This window comes from Carassius carassius, chromosome 1 (assembly GCF_963082965.1).
Source record: "Carassius carassius chromosome 1, fCarCar2.1, whole genome shotgun sequence".
Lineage (NCBI taxonomy): Eukaryota > Metazoa > Chordata > Actinopteri > Cypriniformes > Cyprinidae > Carassius > Carassius carassius.
The window spans coordinates 25,532,968-25,553,499 of NC_081755.1; the positions used below are offsets into that span (position 1 = coordinate 25,532,968).

The 20,532-nt window shown below is 35.8% G+C and overlaps 3 protein-coding genes across 3 annotated transcripts; all 3 read right to left on the minus strand.

Annotated features, from left to right (window-relative positions):
- Positions 1–5,109: 5,109 nt before the first annotated feature.
- On the minus strand, positions 5,110–6,860 carry LOC132120117 (interferon alpha-1-like). Its single transcript, XM_059530081.1, has 5 exons — positions 6,727–6,860; positions 6,543–6,629; positions 6,297–6,449; positions 5,307–5,402; positions 5,110–5,211 (listed from the first exon to the last, which is right to left on the minus strand). Exons 1-5 carry the CDS (start codon positions 6,850–6,852, stop codon positions 5,110–5,112), a joined length of 564 nt encoding a protein of 187 aa, XP_059386064.1. The 5' UTR covers positions 6,853–6,860.
- A 5,312-nt stretch (positions 6,861–12,172) lies between these two features.
- Positions 12,173–16,303, minus strand: LOC132114758 (RAD52 motif-containing protein 1). The gene is made up of 7 exons (XM_059523108.1): positions 16,008–16,303; positions 15,509–15,688; positions 15,224–15,346; positions 14,953–15,115; positions 13,189–13,287; positions 13,017–13,096; positions 12,173–12,780 (listed from the first exon to the last, which is right to left on the minus strand). The coding sequence occupies exons 1-7, from the start codon at positions 16,110–16,112 to the stop codon at positions 12,688–12,690; spliced, it is 843 nt and encodes a 280-aa protein (XP_059379091.1). The 5' UTR covers positions 16,113–16,303; the 3' UTR covers positions 12,173–12,687.
- A 415-nt stretch (positions 16,304–16,718) lies between these two features.
- gh1 (growth hormone 1) lies at positions 16,719–19,120 on the minus strand. The gene is made up of 5 exons (XM_059553084.1): positions 19,056–19,120; positions 18,719–18,858; positions 18,384–18,500; positions 17,432–17,593; positions 16,719–17,300 (listed from the first exon to the last, which is right to left on the minus strand). Exons 1-5 carry the CDS (start codon positions 19,063–19,065, stop codon positions 17,097–17,099), a joined length of 633 nt encoding a protein of 210 aa, XP_059409067.1. The 5' UTR covers positions 19,066–19,120; the 3' UTR covers positions 16,719–17,096.
- Positions 19,121–20,532: the final 1,412 nt, after the last annotated feature.

Here is a 20,532-nt window from a genome sequence, read left to right on the forward strand (position 1 = left end):
GGAATTAGTGAAATAAATCAACTTTTTCATGATATTCTAATTATATGACCATGCAGCACCTGTACAGTTTATGTTGAGGTTATGTTAGAATATATTCAATAAAATCTGTTGTTTGAAAATCTTTTGTTTTTATTTTTATTTTATTTTTTACTTAACACTGCAATACTTTATGATGTTTAAATTCAGCCCACAAAGACCAAATATAAAAATGGCCCAGTTCAAAACCGTACATTGGCCTGATTCTTAATACTGTGTTTATACCTGGGTAATTCATGGCCAGGGGCGGACTGGCCATCTGGAGCACCGGGACTTTTCCCGGTGGGCCGCTAGCCAATGTGGGCCGGCCCACCCGGTACAGAAATATATATATATATATATATATATATTTTTTTTTTTTTTTTAATTGACGGAAATCATAATATTACATCTCTTTTCTACGCAAATGGATGAGTGAGTCGATCGCGCAGCCAACAAGCGCGTTTTCGTCTAATTTAGAGAGAGACAGATTCATCTGGTACAGCGAATTTCTCTGAGCAGCAGACCACTGTATACATTCACTTAAAACATAACCGACTGTGTTTACGAGAATACTTGCAGAGACAATTATTTTGAAATAATTGTGTGTGTATTTGTTCATTCAGAAGTTACGATACCCAAAAGATGAATTAATTCTTTGTACGCGCATTGTCTGAAATGCTGCTCACAGCGCGTGCTTTGAACGAGTGCGCGCAAGCTTCGGACGCGCGCAAATTGTTTAAAAAAGTTGAATCAGCAAGATTTAGAAACAAGTGAAAACGATCAACTACGATACATTTCACCCCTCCAAGCGAGTGAACAACGCGAATTTTAAATCACTATTCACGATAGCCCGTCGGGAAGAGCAGTGATACATTTTGGAGCCCGACTGCAAAACACAATAGCCCCTGGACGATAGCTAGCGATTTTGCGAGCCCTGCACCTCAGATCTATCCAGTTTGTGAACCACTGGTTTCCACAATGTTTTCGTTAAACAAAATAAATGATTATTTTAAAAGATTTACTCAAGAGAATAATCTGTTCACGAATCGGATCATGAACTTATATTACCGCATATTCATGCATCTGTTAATTGCAGTGTTGGGAAGGTTACTTTGGAAATGTAATAGGTTACAGATTACAAGTTACCCTATTTAAAATGTAATAGTAGTGCAACTTTTTCAATTACTTTATTAAAGTAATGTAACTAATTACTTTTGATTACTTTTTGATTACTTTTCAAAATCTCCAATAAATGTTTATTTGCAACTGTTAATCATCTTCAAACATTTACACCATTCAGGTTTAACCTTACAGCAGTGCTCAATACTGTCAGACTTTTACAATCCTTCATCACTTGAATTAAGATGATCAAATTTAAACACATGTCTGCATGTCTGCTTCATTAATTTCCACATGGGGCGGACTGGGATAAAATTTCAGACCGGGAAATCTCAAACTCATACAAACAAATTCATGGACAACACTATTTTTTGTATGGACCTGATATAAAAAAAGATTTAAATCTTTAGTTTGGGGACATGCAAAATAATTAAAAGTTCTCTCCTGAACTTCACCTTCACTTCATTTCTTTTTTCTTTTCAGTCTCTTTATTTTGCCCTGTTATCCATCTACCTCATGACTTTAACACTCAAGATTTAACAAAACTATACTTTCTAAATTGCCTACATGTCAAATTGAGTGCATCACTACAATATAAAATCCTAATACTGAACATGAGTCATGTTTTTCCCTCACAAAAATTAACTGCTTTTATTACGTAAAAGTACAGTAACCATGTTTTTTTTTAATTATTATTATTGCAAATGGATTACCATTTGTATTTATTTTTAAATAAATAAATATGTTCAATTTGGGAAAGAAATCAATTACATCTGTATGTGGATGTGTGTAAATATTCAAATGTAATCCCCACTGTAATCTTTAAAATTTTCAGAAGTAACTGTAATTTAATTACTCATTTTTTCTTAGTAACTGTAACTGATTACAGTTACATTTATTTTGTAATTAAATTTCGTAATTAAGTTACATGTAACTAGTTACTCCCCAACACTGGTTAATTGAATGCAAAGTGTGAGTTCTAGGAGAATGTTTGTCTCGTGATGAACATGTATCGCTCACTAGGAGTCGCTAAATGAACAGCTGCAGCACGCAGGTTATCTTTTTTTTTTTTATTCAATGGAGGATCAGTTGCCCTATTGGTTAAAATCCCCAAACAGTATACTTAAATACCAAATAAATAAATTACATCAAAACAGGGGCGTTTGCGTTTTGATGTGGTGGGCTGCTGTGGGCCAGAATGTCCAGGGCCACTTTTTGGTCCCAGTCCGCCCCTGTTCATGGCTGTTTTTATGTTTCATGATAAACTTGTGACCTAAACTCAATCTGCTGTTATTTTTACTGTTAAGGCGCTGAATACAAATGCAGCTGTTGCGTGCAGTAGGCAGATTCTGGTTCCTCACTAAGCAGACCAGAGCCTGGTCACTACACTGCTGGGAGACCCTTTGTGAAAATCTAGTTGGCTGCTGCAACTAATTTCAGTCCAGCCAGCAGGAGGCGATCATTCCATGTATTGAATGGTTGTAAAAGTCCTAGTGTAATGCCACCTCAATTACAAATTTGACTTTGTTTTGTTTTTGTAGCTGGTAGCACATTCTGATGGCTGGTAGGCCGTTGTGAAAAACTAGCTTGCTGCTATAGCTAGCTTTAGTCCTTCCAGCAGCAGTTGCTCATTCCCTGACTTGTATGGGTGCAAAAGTACTAGTGTAATGACACAGGTTTTAGACTGTGAAAAGGAGCATCCTTCAGAAGAGGCATTAAACTGGCCTCCTGACATTCTTTTGTCATGAATTCCTCACCTCAATTACAAATTTGACAATGGTTTTGTTTTTGTAGCTGGTAGCACATTCTGTTGGCTGGTAGGCTGTTGTGGAAAACAAGCTTGTTGCTGAAGCTAATTTTAGTCCTTCTAGAGGGGGGTGCTCATTCCTTGATTTGTATGAGTCCACAATTCTTAGTATAACGAATCAGACTAGAGCCTGGTCACTACATTTGCTGGGAGACCCTTTGTGAAAATGTAGTTAGCTGCTGCAACTTAAAGTTTCAGTCCAGCCAGCAGGGGGCGATCATTCCTAATATAATGACGCAGACTTTGGAGTCCAAGGTGTTTTGGGGCCCTGGTGAAGTTTTGACATGTCCTGACAATTGTGCATTTTTCATTAACTTATAACAATATTAATGGCTAATGTCTTACTACACTGTAATTTGCACAAACTGTGCTACAATAATATGTGAGCAGTATGTAGTTTGTATTTGGGAGAAAAACACTTGGTTATTGAAAAAACAAAATAAAAAAGTTACTGAGATAAGGCCGTTTGTTTGTTTTACTTGCCCGTCCGGTCAAATAGCCTGATAAAAACATAGCCTAAGTGACAAAAGAAAAAAAATCGAAATAATTCTATAAATAATAAAATACTATCAAGGCCGCGCTGAGGTTCACTGTTTGTCTCTTCAAAACAAATGAGCGTAACACACATAGAGAAACTCAGAAGGTGGTAACTATTCAAAATGTTAATTTACTCCTAGCATGACATAGTTAAGTAACATACCATGACAAGTGAGCTATTTTGCTGAACATTCTCATGACGCAAAAGAAAAAAAAAACCATGGCACGCATTACGTGAAGTCTAGTGCACGTGCGCATTTAAGTGCGCTCTTTCACTGCATACTTCAGTCTAATAATATACATTCAGAATTAACACAAATTCAAGACATGGGGACAGAAAATGTATATGTTTCTACCACCTCATATAGTTAATCAATTGTATATGAAGAGTCCATTTTTAACTCCAAAAATGACCATGATTACACGGTTTTTTAGTTATTTTATTTTATTTTTATTTTTTATACAACAGTTCAATAAACTAGAAGACCCATATTGCCTGTGTTTGTATTTCGACAACATAAATAATTCTACACAAAGCCACAGTCACTAATATAGAGATCAATGGTCACAGCACTGTTTAGCAACATGACGGTGTTTCGCATGTGAATGAATCAAACATTTAAAAGATTCAGTTCAACCGCAATTACTCACTTATTAAAAGTGACTTAATTTCACATTTAAAGTATCTTTTTTATTATTTAAATAATTTCAGATATCAGTATTCAACGTTTTATGTTTTATATCAAAACATTATTCATGCAGTTTTAAAAATAGGTCTTTGTAAAGGTAAATACAAATATGTAGATATGAGTATGTAAAAGCTGACAGAACACTGATGAAAATATTGCTTCAGAATAAATAGTTACTGTAAATATGAAGACTGTACTGTAGCTTCAAGATTGTATTGTACAGTATTGTATCTTCTGCCATAAAAAGAACAACATTTACATGTTTTCAACTTAACTGTGTCTGTGAACAATCCTTTATAAGCCTTTCTTTTCCTAATACTTCAAAAGCTAGAGCTGTCCAAGTTTGTTTAAAGCCACATAACAATTACACAATGCCAACTGGTGAATTATTTAGCATTGAGACATTTTGATGCTTACAAACAATATATAAATAAAGCTTGAATAAATGAAGAAGAGAATAGAGCATTTATTTAGGCCTAGGCCTATTTGTGACCAGTGCAGTGCATAATATTATGTCATGCTGTACATACAGTGCAACATTTGCATTTGTTAGCAAATCACACTTATTATTGATCTCTTTCACTCAACTAAAGCTAATTTCATCACAAATCAAATATGGCAAATATCTCTTTAGGTATGTATTTATAAAACAAGACAAGATCTGAGTGGTCAGTATTAAAATGCATTTATTATTAAATTACAAAAAAAAATTGTAAAATACAACACACATATTATCTTAAAATACTGAAGTCTTCATGCTGTGAACTGTCCAGTGCTGAATGGAAATGGTGATGTGATGCAATTTAAAAGTGAGAGTGAGTTATTTACTTTACAGTGATTAGAAAAATAACCTTTAGACAAAAAAAAAACGAGAATAAATAAATAAATAAATAAATAAATAAATAAATAAATAAATAAATAAATAAAACCAAGAAGCATTTAGGATTTTGAAGACTTGAATAACGTTGTGTCGTCCAGTATGAACTTCAAAGTTCGGAGAATCTCATTTCTGACGATTTCCCACGCGCAGTAACTGAAATCCTGCACAGAAAAATGACAATAAGCATTAGAATGTTTATTATGTAACACAAGAGATGACTTAAGTTAGAAGTTGAGGACACAAGAGTAAGCTATACCTTTTCTTTCAGAGTTGAGGATAAGGTCTCGAAGTAAACCCTGAGTGAAGCTTCTCTGCTGGGAAAATCCTGTGCCTCTTCAGAATTTCTCATGATCTATATTTGCCAAGACCCAGAAAACATGAAATACAGAATATGAAAGTCATTATCAATTTCTTGTTAAACACAAAACTTTTGATAGCTATTCGAAGATCTGGAATTTCCACACTGTAAAACCCAACAGTGAAATTAATCAAATGAAATTAATTGCACTCAAATAATAAAAGTTCATTGGACTTAATTTAAATAAGTTCTGTAAACTCAACTCTGTTGTAGTAAGGTGAACTTAAAATGATTGCGTTTTTAGTTCCCAGCATGCTTTCCATCAGAAAACAAGGGAAATAAATGTAGAAATTAAGTGTTATTGTGTGTTTTTACACAAGATTAACATAGAGGGACATAAGTTAGTACTTAAATGTTGTGTAATGATAGAATTTACAAAGGTTTCTGTTATGTTGGTTTTGTGTTACCGTTGCGGTGAGGAGTACGTAGAGCCTGTGGTTAGGTTGAGGATGGACAACGAAAGACTAAATTTGAGTGAATTTCCCACATTATGCGAGTTATATAAATATTTATAAGATAACAATTTAAGGCAACTGGAAATGTCATTTTAAATTTTATGTAAACTTAAAACATTTAAAAACATCACTTAAATGTTTTTGTGCAATCTGTTACAAAATATTTTTTGATTTCTGTGAACTTATTAGGGTTTACAGTGCAAAAGATTGCTCGGATGAACTAACCTACAAAGAGACAAAAGACTCAAAGAGCTGGATGAGCGAAATAAAGACAATTTACTTGTATTGCAGAATAATAATAGGCTAATAATCAGTTAATATTGTGTGTAGCCTTTTTTCTTATTTTCTAGGGTGTCTACTTTCCTCCCAGAATAATTTCATCTCTAAAGTTTAAGATATTATCATAGGAAAATCAAGTTAGCTCTTTTCTTACGCATTTGCTTTTCACAGTCTGCTTGTATATGAGGCCTCGAAAATTGATCCACTTTTGTTCATCCCACTGGTCGAACTCTGGATCACTGGAGTTCTCGAAAAGTGCGTCAATATTCTCCAGTGTCTGGTAAACAGCCTTTTCTACACCAGTAACCTTCAGGAATAACAGTTGAAAAGTAAAAACGTGCACAAAAGTCAACCAGAAAGTATTACAATTTAATTAAAAAGATTCATTCCAATTTTGTACCTGATCCGTATTTTCGGAGTAGAACGCATTTTGCGGGAAATGAATGGCAACCTTTTCCTCCAGGCACTGACTAGGGAAAAGACCTCCCTAAAACAAAATTAATATTCGTTAATGAATAGTATATATATATATATATATATATATATATATATACGCCTACCACTAAATTACACCACTTACTTACCGTAGTATTTAAAAATCTGTAGGAGTCCTCCATTAAATCCTTACTAAGGACGCAGTTGGTTGGCAATGACCAAACCTGCGCAAAGAAGAAAAAGGTGCACAGCAGGGCCACACGAAGAATGTCCATTCTGACTGATGCCTAAAGCAGAGACCAAGTGAGTTTAAAACAAGGATTCATCATTATTCTGATTCTGATTCTGATTATGAAGCAATGTATAGGCTAATCAGATTCATCACAATAAACCACTGATTCGACTGCTTACCTATGCCGTTTGTCTTTCACAACTTGTTTGTCGTTAGATATTGTATGAAGGACTCACGGTAGGTCTACAGTTTATATAGCCGACTGCGTTTTGCAAACAGATCGAAAAGTGAAAGGCCTGACTGTTACATCCATTTTCTGTCTACATCTTATTAGAAATGCATGGAGACTATTGATGAATTTCCATTTTCGAGACGTTTGTGGTCGTTTCATTCAAGTGCATCTCAAATGAAGAGCGATTTCCCCTTCGTTCATGCGAAACTAAGATTATGTGTCGTAATCTGGTTTTGGAGTTACAACCATTGCTTTTAGATTAGATTTAACAAACAAATACATTCCAGCGAATATGAAAGAATTATGACAGATGAGTTCAGCAGAATAACATTGTGGCATGCAGACACTTGTTTTTGTTCAAGACGGAACTAGTTGACAATTTGGCTACTGTTACTGTTCAAGTAGACTTAGTCAAGATGAGCTTGACAAAATAGCATACAATTTCAGACATACAAGATGATTCATATAAATAGGAATTTGCAACCGATTCATCAAATCATAAAATACTAATTGTAATCAAAATGATGGCTTTTGCTTTACAGTCCCTGGTGACTATGATAATTACATATTTGCATAATTTGCAAAGTGTCCTGGTGTAGCTGCCATGTAAAAAACGAACAAAAAAAGACAGTGCTCTAGAGGAATGTGATATTGGGAGGTTAACCATGCTCATAACACTGCCTACTCTATGGCCAGTAACAGATGTTTGATGTGTGAGATCCTTTCTCGGGTAGTCCTTCATGGCCTCATGTCTCTCACCTCTGGTTTTGGTCTGGGCCTGTGGTTATAAATTAGACCAACAAATGCTCAAATTATTCATTTTAATATTTAGCTTTATGAAGTAGAACTAATTTTGCTCTAAATGTAGCCCATCGTCATCTATTGATTATATTAGTAATCCCCAGATAATATTATTATTTTCTTATGGCTGTAGTAAAATGAATAACATTAATGACACTTTTTTTTAACAACGTTGTCTTTATAATATGATCTATTTATATCTGAATGTTACATTTTGAAAGCTGAATAAGAATGTATGACCATAATAACAGACTGGGATTTGCCCAAGTCTGTATGTAGTCTGTGGTTAGGGTATGCCAATAAAAAAAAAAAAAAAAAACTTTTATCTGCTTCTAATGAAATACAACAACTGCTATTTTTCAACCTCGTGGGTATATGGAGACCCCCACTGGCGTCTTACCTTAGAAAGTGAAAATGAGGACCGGGAACAGAAAGTGCTGAGTGATGACGAAAAGCCACATCTGTCCCTCCCTAACGGTTAAAAACACTAGCCTACTGTGTGAGGTCGTTTGAGAGCAAAAGGAATCAAGCACTGGTGCTGGATGTTCTGCCAAGCGCCTCAGGGAGGATTTCTCGGTGAAACCATGGTCTCTGGTAACTCATAAACTCTCGGTCTCTGGCTGCCGGCTCATAAGAGTCAAATAAACATGTACATACAAGACCAAATTACCAGTGGTTCCTGATGACACTGGGTTCTTAGGATTCATTTCATTTACATCTTTAAACTGAGGCAGAAGTCAGAATAAAAATGAACCAGCTGTTAAGATGGTAGTTTATATGTAGGTCATATACTGTATGCGCTCTTAAAAATAAAAAGGTGCTTCACATGTCAGAGGAACCATTTTTGGTTCCACAAACAACCATTCAGTCAAAGGTTCTGTAAAAGAACCATCGCTTTCTTACCTTTTTATAATATGAAGAACCTTTCACCACAAATAACCTTTTGTGGAAAAAGTTTTCAGCTGTTAAAGGTTCTTTAATGAACCATTTAGACAAAAAGTTCGTCTGTGGCATCTTGAAGCACTTTTTCATTTAAGAGTATATACACGGTTTAACTTTTAAGTGTAGAATAACATTTAAAAGAAGCATAAATAATATTCTCTGAACTGGAAGTCAAGTCATGGTTATTTATAGCGCTTTGTACAATAGGCTGTCAAAGCAGCTTTATACAGTGTGACGAAGGAACCAAAACTCCACCGTTCTCCTCTTGCCAGACAAAACCTCCAGTGCAGAGGACTCTGGTCTGGTTCCCGGGGTCTTGTCCCAATAGCCTGTGGCGGGAGGAGCAAACATAGACACAGTGGCGTGGCATTTATTAACAGAAAATAACGAATCACATGGAGGAAAAGGTGTCCAGAGGGGAAGAGTGTCCAAAATAAAACAGGGGATGTGGTGTCCTCGTCGTGCTGCGGGGTAGCCTATGTGAAGGGCAGGTAGTGTTCAGGAAGGGAGGGTCCAGGTAAGAGGCGTCCTGTGGGCGCGCGCACGCACGCGCACCCCTCCGGGTCGCGAGGCGAGGGGCGGCGTCTTCTTTCAGCGGCTGCATCCTTCTCGCTGGCTTTGAAGGGGGCTAGACGGCCAGGCTTCCTGGCCTGACGGCCATGTAACGGATTCAGTACTGGTCCGGCAGTTCACGGGAATACCTCTACGCACCCCTCCTGAACCCACGAGGACACCAGCATGCAGGGGGAAGAGACCGGTCTCTCGAGGAGAGGCGCGCTCTGCATTTAAACATGATGATGAGGCTCCATTTGCCTCAGGTGTGCTCCATCACACGCCGCCAGCACTGACTCGTCCAGCGCCCCTCCTCTCACACGCCCACTTCTGTCGGGAGCCTGGTGAAGGGAGGCGATTAAGGGACGGGGTGCCGATGATAATTCAGGAGAGCAGCTGACTCGTCACAGGCCATTTAGGCAAGGTGGTCTTCGCTGGGTATCTGTCTCTGGGGCCCATCTAGTTGTCCTGGTCTCCACCGACATTCAGGGCTGTAGGGGTCGTTTTCTTATCCACCATCTGTGCTGGATACAGTCTGGATCTGGGTGGCACCATTACCTCAGAGAAGGAAAGAAACAGACTAATATTAGCGCAGATGCCAATGAGAACAAGTACATTTTAATTGTAGTAAACACTCTAATCATTTAAACATATTACCTGGAAAGAAGACAATAAAGTCTTCTTCGGTCTGGAAAGTACACACACACACCCTGTAGTTGAAGTGAAGCCGTCTGGTCACGCGCCAGTGTTTGGTGCCTTGAAAGAACTTGTATCAAATTGGAATGAGGACAAAGCACCAATGGAACCTTTGCAATGGAATTTACAATGTAACAATATTTATATTATATTTATTCATTTAGCAGACGCTTTTATCCAAAGCGACTTACAGATGAGGACAGTGGAAGCAATCAAAAACAACAAAAAGAGCAATGATATATAAGTGCTATAACAAGTCTCAGTTAGGTTAACACAGTACATGTAGCAAAAAAAAAAAAAAAAAAAAAAAATATATATATATATATATATATATATATATATATATATATATATATATATATATATATATATATATATATATATATATATATATATATATATATATATATATATATATATACATACAATTGCATAATAAATGAAAAGAAAATAGAATACAAAAAGATTAGAAAGGTAGTTAGATTTTTTTGAAGAAGAATAGAATTAGAATAGTGAGTGTTAAAGTTAGAGGGTCAAATTAAGATGGAAGAGATGTGTTTTAAGCCGATTCTTGAAGATGTCTAAGGACTCAGCTGCTCGGATTGAGTTGGGGAGGTCAACCCACCAGGAGGGAACATTTAACTTAAAAGTCCGTAAAAGTGACTTTGTGCTTCTTTGGGATGGCACAATCAAGCGACGTTCACTTGCAGAACGCAAGCTTCTAGAGGGCACATAAGTCTGAAGTAACAAATTTAGGTAAATGGGTGCAGAGCCAGTGGTAGTTTTGTAGGCAAACGTCAATGCCTTGAATTTTATACGAGCAGCTTTTGGAAGCCAGTGCAAAATATCAAAAGCAGGTAATTAACCTCTTTCTTTCTTTTTTTTTTTTTTGGCACACAAAAAAATCTCATAATCCATTGTACAGCACAGGGAGCCCTGATGTTGACTGTGTTCATTTGTTGCAGGGATTTAACAAATCTTGTATTTCATATTATAGTTCTACCTTAAACAGCATAAAAATAATATCAAACTATAACGGTCTGCCTGCTGTTAAATAGCATGGTGACGTTTTACAAATTGATCGATTGTCCCAGTGTTTACTGAGCTACGGTCTTATCCAGTGCAGGAACTCGTGTGCACGATCTAGTGATTCACTACCGAGGGAACTGACTGACACATACCCTGCTTTGACAACGGCCCTTTGAAAGCATTAAGTTTATTTTCGTTCGGAACGAAAAGAATTAAAATGAAACAATCAAGATGAAATTGAAGTGCAGACTTTAAGAGAAATTTTTGCAGGCAATGACAGCCTTAAGTCTGGAACTCGTGGACAATTTTCCTTCCATTCTTCTTTTCTTCCTTTGTGATGATTTGCAGGCCTTCATGCAGCTGACTTCAGTTGTTTGTTTGCAGGTTTTCTGCTTTTAGTTCTTGTTTACATAATAATTACACAGTACACATATATTATGTATATAATAAAACACACACATACAGCATTTTGAAAATATTTGCATGCATATTCATATAAATTATATAATATATAAATAAATTTAATATATAAATGTAACATTTTTCTTAAATATATACATGCATGTGTATTTATATATACATAATAAATATAAACAATACACATATTATGTAAACAAAAACCTTTATTTTGGATGCGATTAATCACAATCAATCGTTTCAACATCACTAATATTCATATAGCTAAATATACGTGATGGTACGATTTGACTGCATGATTTTTTTTAATGACTTTTTATTTTTTTACTTTGACAAAATGAAAAGGAAATTGATGATATAAAAATAAACTTATTCAAAATACAAAGTACTGGCCTTGTACATCTGTATATTACCTTATGTAATTTTACAACATACTAATTAGTCAGTATTATCAGAAATATGATCATGTACTTTATATAATTTTAAAAAGTTCCCATCTGTGTATTATCTGTTTGATTTATAATCATGCCAATGAATAGACGCAGGGAATTTTAGGTCAACTGTGAAGCCTGTTTTTATGGCTCTAATGATATTATTCTTCAACCAAAACACATCAACTTGACAAAGAAAACTCAGTAAACTGAACAAAAGCAGCAAGGCAAAAGCAACATATAAGAGAGGGACATAATTAGGATTCATTGCTTCAAGTATATTTTATTTCACACAACATAAAAAAAAGCGAACATACTAAAACCTGTCTTAATGTATTCTAAGTTAAGTCAAATCAGTCAAACAAATAGGCAGATCATGTTCAGTACACACGATTTTAGATGTTAATGCATTTTGGATGTCTTTCTTGGCTTGACCACTGATCTATAATATAGAACATATACATGCATACATATAAATATATATATTAGTCATATATAGATCAGTGGCTCTGACCTTTAAACTTAACCTGTATGGTCATGCTAGTATCAGCCATATAAAATAAATAAATAAATACAACCTGAGAATTGCTTTGGAAATAGTGAAGAGGAATCTGAGGTCAGTTGCACTGAAATTTGGAGGTTAACCACAGAGGATAAGCGTAATGCAGCACACATTATGGTCAATACCAAACATTAAAGAGAAAACTTATATCATTTCCAGTGGTCACTTATCCGGAAAACACTGGCAACTGTGTGGGTTGAAAAAGTTGAGTGGGTGTCAGTGAGGGAGGTCTACTGTGAGGTCCCATGGGAAATCCTCCTCAGTATTACTGTCCGCATCTTCAAACTCATTCCACGAGATGTCATTTACCTGCCACATAAAGCAATTGGCTATTAGACCATGTAGCCCTACGATTGGTTGATACTAAACCACTGACCAGATAAGAACTGAAAGAGATTGGCTAGTCCCTCATAGCAATGGTTGATAATATTAATGACCCTTATTACTGAGACTTGGGACACATTTTCATACATTTACTTCTCTGTACATAATAAATTTAATGCACCATGGACCAGAATGTTCAAAGATCTTGAAGGAACACTTACTTTTATGACTCCTCCTGAGTTCTCTTCTGGAAGGATCTCATCTGGATCATACTTGATCTCAATCGCTACTTTCCCATTTCCTATGGGACAACAATGACAAGAAATGGATGTTACCGCAAATTATAATGTACTGTATAATGGTTATGTACAGTAGGTTGCTAAAAATACTTACCCAAGATCATGAGAAGCACTTTTTCAAAGGCAGCCACAACAGCTTTATCTTTTGCACGTTTCATTAGCGTCCCTCTTTTTCTTAGCTTTTCTTCTGGATCTAAAATAATTTGACATTTTAGCAGATTTTACATTTAGTCATTTAGCAGATGCTTTTATACAAAGCGACTTACAAAGTACAGTCGTGGCCAAAAGTTTTGAGAATTACATAAATATTGGAAATTGGAAAAGTTGCTGCTTAAGTTTTTATAATAGCAATTTGCATATACTCCAGAATGTTATGAAGAGTGATCAGATGAATTGTATAGTCCTTCTTTGCCATGAAAATTAACTTAATCCCAAAAAAACCTTTCCACTGCATTTCATTGCTGTCATTAAAGGAGCTGCAGAGATCATTTCAGTAATCATCTTGTTAACTCAGGTGAGAATGTTGATGAGCACAAGGCTGGAGATCATTATGTCAGGCTGATTGGGTTAGAATGGCAGACTTGACATGTTAAAAGGAGGGTGATGCTTGAAATCATTGTTCTTCCATTGTTAACCATGGTGACCTGCAAAGAAACGCGTGCAGCCATCATTGCGTTGCATAAAAATGGCTTCACAGGCAAGGATATTGTGGCTACTAAGATTGCACCTAAATCAACAATTTATAGGATCATCAAGAACTTTAAGGAAAGAGCTTCAATTCTTATAAAGAAGGCTTCAGGGTGTCCAAGAAAGTCCAGCAAGCGCCAGGATCGTCTCCTAAAGAGGATTCAGCTGCGGGATCGGAGTGCCACCAGTGCAGAGCTTGCTCAGGAATGGCAGCAGGCAGCTGTGAGCGCATCTGCACGCACAGTGAGGCCAAGACTTTTGAAAGATGGCCTGGTGTCAAGAAGGGCAGCAAAGAAGCCACTTCTCTCCAAAAAAAAACATCAGGGACAGATTGATCTTCTGCAGAAAGTATAGTGAATGGACTGCTGAGGACTGGGGCAAAGTCATATTCTCCGATGAAGCCCCTTTCCGATTGTTTGGGGCATCTGGAAAAAGGCTTGTCCGGAGAAGAAAAGGTGAGCGCTATCATCAGTCCTGTGTCATGCCAACAGTAAAGCATCCTGACACCATTCATGTGTGGGGTTGCTTCTCATCCAAGAGAGTGGGCTCACTCACAATTCTGCCCAAAAACACAGCCATGAATAAAGAATGGTACCAAAACACCCTCCAACAGCAACTTCTTCCAACAATCCAACAACAGTTTGGTGAAGAAGTTGTTTTTTCTTTCTTTTTTATATAAATAAATAAATACAGAATAGGATAAAATAAGAATAGAATAAGTGCTAGAATTAATTGGTCAGCTGACGGCAAAACAGATGTTGTGAATTTATATATATATATATATATATATATATATATATATATATATAAAATGTGTATATATAATTACACCAGTCATTTTGTCTATTTAAAAAAATGAATGAATGAATAAATTAAAAAATACAATAAATAAACGAATTAAACTAAATGAACAAATAAACATGGAACAAATATAAGAAAAAAAACAAGATATAATTTTTTTAAATTAATTATTGTTAATTTAATATTAATTTGAATATTAGTATTATAAATGTTTAATTTTGTTCTTATAATTAATATATATTTATATAAATATATCAGTGTTACATTACTTAAACCTCTAGAAGTGTTGTTTTTACTTTAAACAATTACCTTCTGGGAAAAAAAATTAAAAAAATAAAAAGATTATTGCATGCCTCAAGCCAAGACTCACCTCGATCGTTGTCTATTATCTCCTCTGCCACCCCGACCCCCTGGCAGCTCATTCCATGCTGTTGGAAGGTCAACTCTGCTATGCAACCATATTTCAAAAGCACACTCTGGTCATCTGTTTCTTCTTGGCACCCTGCGTCCATGCATCTTGAGATGTCCTTCAGCTGTTGAAACACAAAAAATGTTGTTTACAAACCAGCTATGAACAGGAGCACACTTAGAATTGAGGGTCAAGAGTCTGTTCGGTGTATATGATCAATATTGCTGCTTACAGTAACGATGCGAGTAGACCAGCCACCAAAGCCCAGGTAGTGATTAGCCAGGTTGTGACATTTGGAAAGGCTGAGAGGTTTAGAGCTATAGAAGGACAGATTCTGTTTCGTGCTCAATCGGACCTGAGGGATAGATTGAAAGAGATAATAAGAAATGTATTTGCAAAACAACTTTCAATTGAAACATGCAAACCTTCTTTAAAATAAATATAAAAAGTAACCCATATGTAAAACATGTGCGAATCACATTACAGCTTTATCTGTAGCTGTAATACATTAGGCTACCTTTAAAGGAGAAGTTTGGAAAAGACACTGTTTATCAGTGGCCCGCTGAGCTTTAGATGCCTGTGCCGATGAGTAGAACTTCACCAGTGCATAGAACCCAGGTTCTGCCACCGTGGCATTGGGACAGACCTTCAACAGGTAAAGAGCTCCAAAAGCTGAATACACGCTCCACAGGGACTCCTAAGAAGTTAGAGGAGCCGTTTAATCAAAAGTAATTAAGCTTAAAGTTGGGTAAATTTATGCAATTGCTGGTGATTTTACACTAAAACTCCCAGCCAAACAATCTATGACTTGTTATGCAAACATAATGTAACCTAATTTTTTTTTGGCAAAGGTTAATAAACATAACCTAACTCAAAGAGCAGTTGAATTGTTTATTCATTGGTCATTTATTAGATACGTAACAGTGCGATGAAATATAATAATATAATATAATATAATATAATATAATATAATATAATATAATATAATATAATATAATATAATATAATATACTTACATAAATGTAGGCCTCTGAAAATGTTGGCTGAATGTCCCAAACGAAAATAGTTTTGTTGTTTTCGAGAGGGACTTTAAAATCAATTATATCGACCTCAATATCCATGAGATTTGGACTTCAAAGAAAAAGTTACAACTCGAAAACGGTGTAATTACCTCATAAAACATATGACTAAAATTAAAACGCCAGACAAATCTGAATAATCAGTTCAGGCGGTACCCCTCTGTGACTTCCGTAAACAGAATCGCATTTGGCGCGGTTAATGGACGTCATATTACGTAAAGCGCTGTGATTGGATCAGTGGAAGGATTCCGAAAGGGTTTCCGCGGTAACTACGAACGTTCCAAACGTTCTAAAAGCGTTTACAATAATAAAACAACATAATTTATGAACATTTTTACTTAACTTAATAGCATACGTAAAGACCCGGAGTGTTGCGTTGCAGAACAATATTGCTTTTATTTTTCATTTTATTTGTTAAACTAAAGATTAGATAAGCGCCTGTAGAAATAGTACAATTTTCGGATTATTTTATCTTGTTCATTGTTTTGGGATGCATTACAGGAAAATGAAACCACACAGGTCAAGAAGATTGGATGCAATTTTTTAACTTTAATGAAGAAAGACACAGAACTTGAGAATAAGATGCGCTAATAATAAGGGCATAATATATGAGACAAACGAATGTTTACATGTATACAAGAGTGAGTCTATCCATTTAGATTACAATTTTAACATAATACTAATCTAGGCTTTTTGAGCAATAATATTGTACACATTAAAAGCTCTTTGACTAAGGCCAATCTGGCCACATTTTAAAATATATTGCCATAAGCACCACTGTGAAATCAGATCCATCCTTTTTAAAGAACAGCTTTAATTTAAGAGCATTCCCTTATGAGAAGAATAAATACAATAGTGGTAGACAATGTTTAAATATAGGAGGGAAAAAGAAAAGACAGGCATAGCCATGCAATTGGTTGACAATTCCTGTATATATAAGACCAGATCATTATAATTTAAGGAAGTTTTAAGGACTTAAACTGGTTTTAGATTTGCAGGCATTGACTAGCAATACATCGGCGCCCTCTACAGGGTGCAGTTGGAATCCAGGGATCTCCTGCAATTTGCAACCCTCAGGTAGGTTTCGACCTTGTGCATGTCCTTCTTAAAACAAGCCAGCAGACGAAAGCTCTCTCTGAGGTTGTTCTCCCCCATGGTCAAGTAGAAGTCCTCAAAAGGCAGTGGTACGGAGTCATTATCATCTATGTTTGGTTGACCATCGAGACATCCCTGTGCAGATACAAATACAAAATGATCTTACAGCTGCCCAAATAAGCCCTAAAGATGTGAAGATGCTGTCACACCTCCTGGTACAAGTTGTATGAAAAAAATAAAGTAGCCTGGAAGCTTGTCTCTCTAACCTTAATGAGCACATTGATGCCCATTTTCAAGTCGGCCAGCTTCTCAGTGATCTGGTTGGGGTTTCCGGCGGTCAGGCTGTTTGAGACGGTTCCGCTCAGGGTCTGACTGGGGTACTCCCAAGACTCAGTGAGGCGGAAAGAAATGCGAAGGAGCTTCAACATCTGAAGAAAGAAAAAATAATATGGGAGGCTTTAAACCACAGGCCTTTTTTGATGTGTATGCTTCCCAAACTATGATATGTAAAACAATGTGTAATGATGGAGATATTTAATCTCTTAGCATCTACTGTGGTTTGTAAATATGTTCTTAAGGATTTCCATTACCTATAAGAAATTTAAGAGTAAAATTGTCATCCACTTATGTGAAAACAAAAATATTTCACTCGCAATATGCATGTTTTCTAATGTTGTATTTTTTTTTCATTTGATACTATTTGTTTCATAATTGTATATATTATTGATCTTTCAGATTACACATACCCCTAAATATGATTATCCTCATGAGAGGGACCCCAGCCTAAAATTTAAAAGGCAGCTATATATATATATATATATATATATATATATATATATATATATATATATATATATATATATATATATGACCCAATTTATACAGTGAAAATTAATATTATACATTTGTTATATGTTATTTTAAAATATTTAACTATTATTATTATAACTTTTTTTCTGCTCACTATAGTACAAAATGTATTTATAATGCAACTTTCTATTATTTTTTACTTATTTGTTATTACTGTTTGTTATTTTAATCATATCTGTGTTTGTTAATACTAAATTTAATCATATCTGTGTACTTCATTCTTCTTATTATTTATTTTTATATTTAACTTTTCCACAGACACCATAATATCCCTTGCGGCGCCCTGGTTCGAAAACCCCTGGAACAAAGCATGTTGGGATTACATTTTTAATGATGTCGTTTACTCACAGAGCTCTTCTGTGTTTCATCTTTTCCAGTGGGCGCCTCAATGTAGTCAGAATTGCAGAAAGACAGCGGGAAGATTTTACTCAGCTGTCTGCGCTCCTCAGGCAACAGGCTGTCCTCCTAGATAAAAAAAAAGACAAATTGTATTTAGTATTGTATTTAAAATGTATAATTTATAATACATTTAACTCACTCAGATAACTAAAGAAATGCATCTGCGAGCAGTGACGAGTTCTCAAAGTCCTACGCTTTTAAACCTGAACAGGTGTGACCAATCACATTTGCTGTAAAGGAAAGGTTAGAATCTAGTTCTGAATAGATTTGAATGAGAATCTTACAAAGTCGTTAATCATTTTAGCGGCGAGCTGGTGCAGGTGTTGTACACGAATGACTGCGTTATTGAAGAGCCGCTGGTTATCTGATGCTCTCCCCTGGTTCACCAACAAACTAACCAGCACCACCGACAACAGCCCTAATGCTAGGAGAACAAAAGAAGGAGATTTATTTTTCATTAATGTTTTTTTTCCATGCTCCAATAAACTCTTTAAACTAGGATTTTATATAAATATAATATTATATTATATAATCTATCATTTATATATGTCAAAAATGAGATATGATATCATGTCCTAGGTTCTACAACTAACATGCAAAAGAAAGCCACCACAGAATTACCTCTAGCCATTTCGCTCAGGGTAGACCAACTCTTGCAGACTTAGTTAAAAGCTTCTGAGTGTTTGTTTTTCTGGCTCAGATACTGATATTTATATGTGGCATGAACATGTTTTGATGCATCTTAATGCATGAGAGTTGAAACTCGAGAGTTTCCATGAAAACTATGCTTTAATATGCATTGTTATGTGTATTTAGACACCATACGTTCATGATGTAGTGGTTCCAGTCATTTATGTGTATGGCTATTTCCATGACTCTGGGATGATGTTAGCACAAAGCCGAAAGACCATTGTTTTTTGTTTATTAAAAGGAATAATATTGATATGAAATGGATAAAAACCAAGTTTATACTCCATATGAAAGTTTGTAAAAACGATATATATATATGGTGGTCTTTATATTCTGGAAATGTTTTACAAACCACTCATTATATACAGGAGCATCTCAATAAATTAGAATGTCATGGAAAAGATCATTTATTTTAGTAATTCAACTCAAATTGTTTAACTTGTGTATTAAATAAATTCAATCCACACAGACTGAAGTAGTTTAAGTCTTTGGTTCTTTTAATTGTGATGATTTTGGCTCACATTTAACAAAAACCAACCAATTCACAATCTCAACATATTAGAATATTTCATAAGACCAATAAAAAAAAAAAAACTTTTAGTGAATTGTTGGCCTTCTGGAAAGTATGTTCATTTACTGTACATGTACTCAATACTTGGTATGGGCTCCTTTTGCTTTAATTACTGCCTCAATTCAGCGTGGTATGGAGGTGATCAGTTTGTGGCACTGCTGAAGTGGAAGTCCAGGTTTCTTTGACAGTGGCACATCTTAATTTTTTGGTCTCTTTTTTTCATTTTCCTCTTGACAATACCCCATAGGTTCAGATCAGGTGAGTTTGCTGGCCAGTCAAATGAAATCAGCATCTTCAAAAAGCTGGTCAGCAGAAGGAAGCATGAAGTGCTCCAAAATTTCTTAGTAAACAGGTGCAGTGACTTTGGTTTTCAAAAAACACAATGGACCAACACCAGCAGATGACATTGCATCCCAAATCATCACAGACTGTGGAAACTTAACACTGGACTTCAAGAAACTTGGGCTATGAGCTTCTCCACCCTTCCTCCAGACTCTAGGACCTTGGTTTTCAAATGAAATCTCATCTGAAAAGAGGACCTTGGACCACTGGGCAACAGTCCAGTTCTTCTTCTCCTTAGCCCAGGTGAGATGGTTCTGACATTGTCTGTGGTTCAGCAAATTCCTTGACACATCTGTGTGTGGTGGCTCTTGATGCCTCGACCCCAGCCTCAGTCCATTCCTTGTGAAGTTCACTCAAATTCTTGAATCGATTTCGCTTGACAATCCTCATAAGGCTGCGGTTCTCTCGGTTGGTTCTGCATCTTTTTCTTCCACACTTTTTCCTTCCACTCAACTTTCTGTTAACATGCTTGGATACAGCACTCTGTGAACAGCT

Excerpts from the sequence above, each read along its gene's own strand:
- LOC132120117 (XM_059530081.1), bottom strand. The coding sequence starts at position 6,852 with ATGGACATTCTTCGTGTGGCCCTGCTGTGCACCTTTTTCTTCTTTGCG. Across the intron at positions 6,450-6,542 it reads ACTCCGAAAATACGGATCAG|GTTACTGGTGTAGAAAAGGC; the intron begins GTACAAAATTGG and ends TTATTCCTGAAG. Across the intron at positions 5,403-6,296 it reads AGACTGTGAAAAGCAAATGC|ATCATGAGAAATTCTGAAGA; the intron begins GTAAGAAAAGAG and ends TGGCAAATATAG.
- LOC132114758 (XM_059523108.1), bottom strand. The coding sequence starts at position 16,112 with ATGGATATTGAGGTCGATATAATTGATTTTAAAGTCCCTCTCGAAAAC. Across the intron at positions 13,288-14,952 it reads GATAATAGACAACGATCGAG|ATCCAGAAGAAAAGCTAAGA; the intron begins GTGAGTCTTGGC and ends AAATTATTTTAG. Across the intron at positions 13,097-13,188 it reads AGTGCTTCTCATGATCTTGG|GAAATGGGAAAGTAGCGATT; the intron begins GTAAGTATTTTT and ends GTTGTCCCATAG.
- gh1 (XM_059553084.1), bottom strand. Across the intron at positions 18,501-18,718 it reads CTAAAATGATTAACGACTTT|GAGGACAGCCTGTTGCCTGA; the intron begins GTAAGATTCTCA and ends TTTTTTATCTAG. Across the intron at positions 17,594-18,383 it reads ATGAAACACAGAAGAGCTCT|ATGTTGAAGCTCCTTCGCAT; the intron begins GTGAGTAAACGA and ends TTCTTTCTTCAG.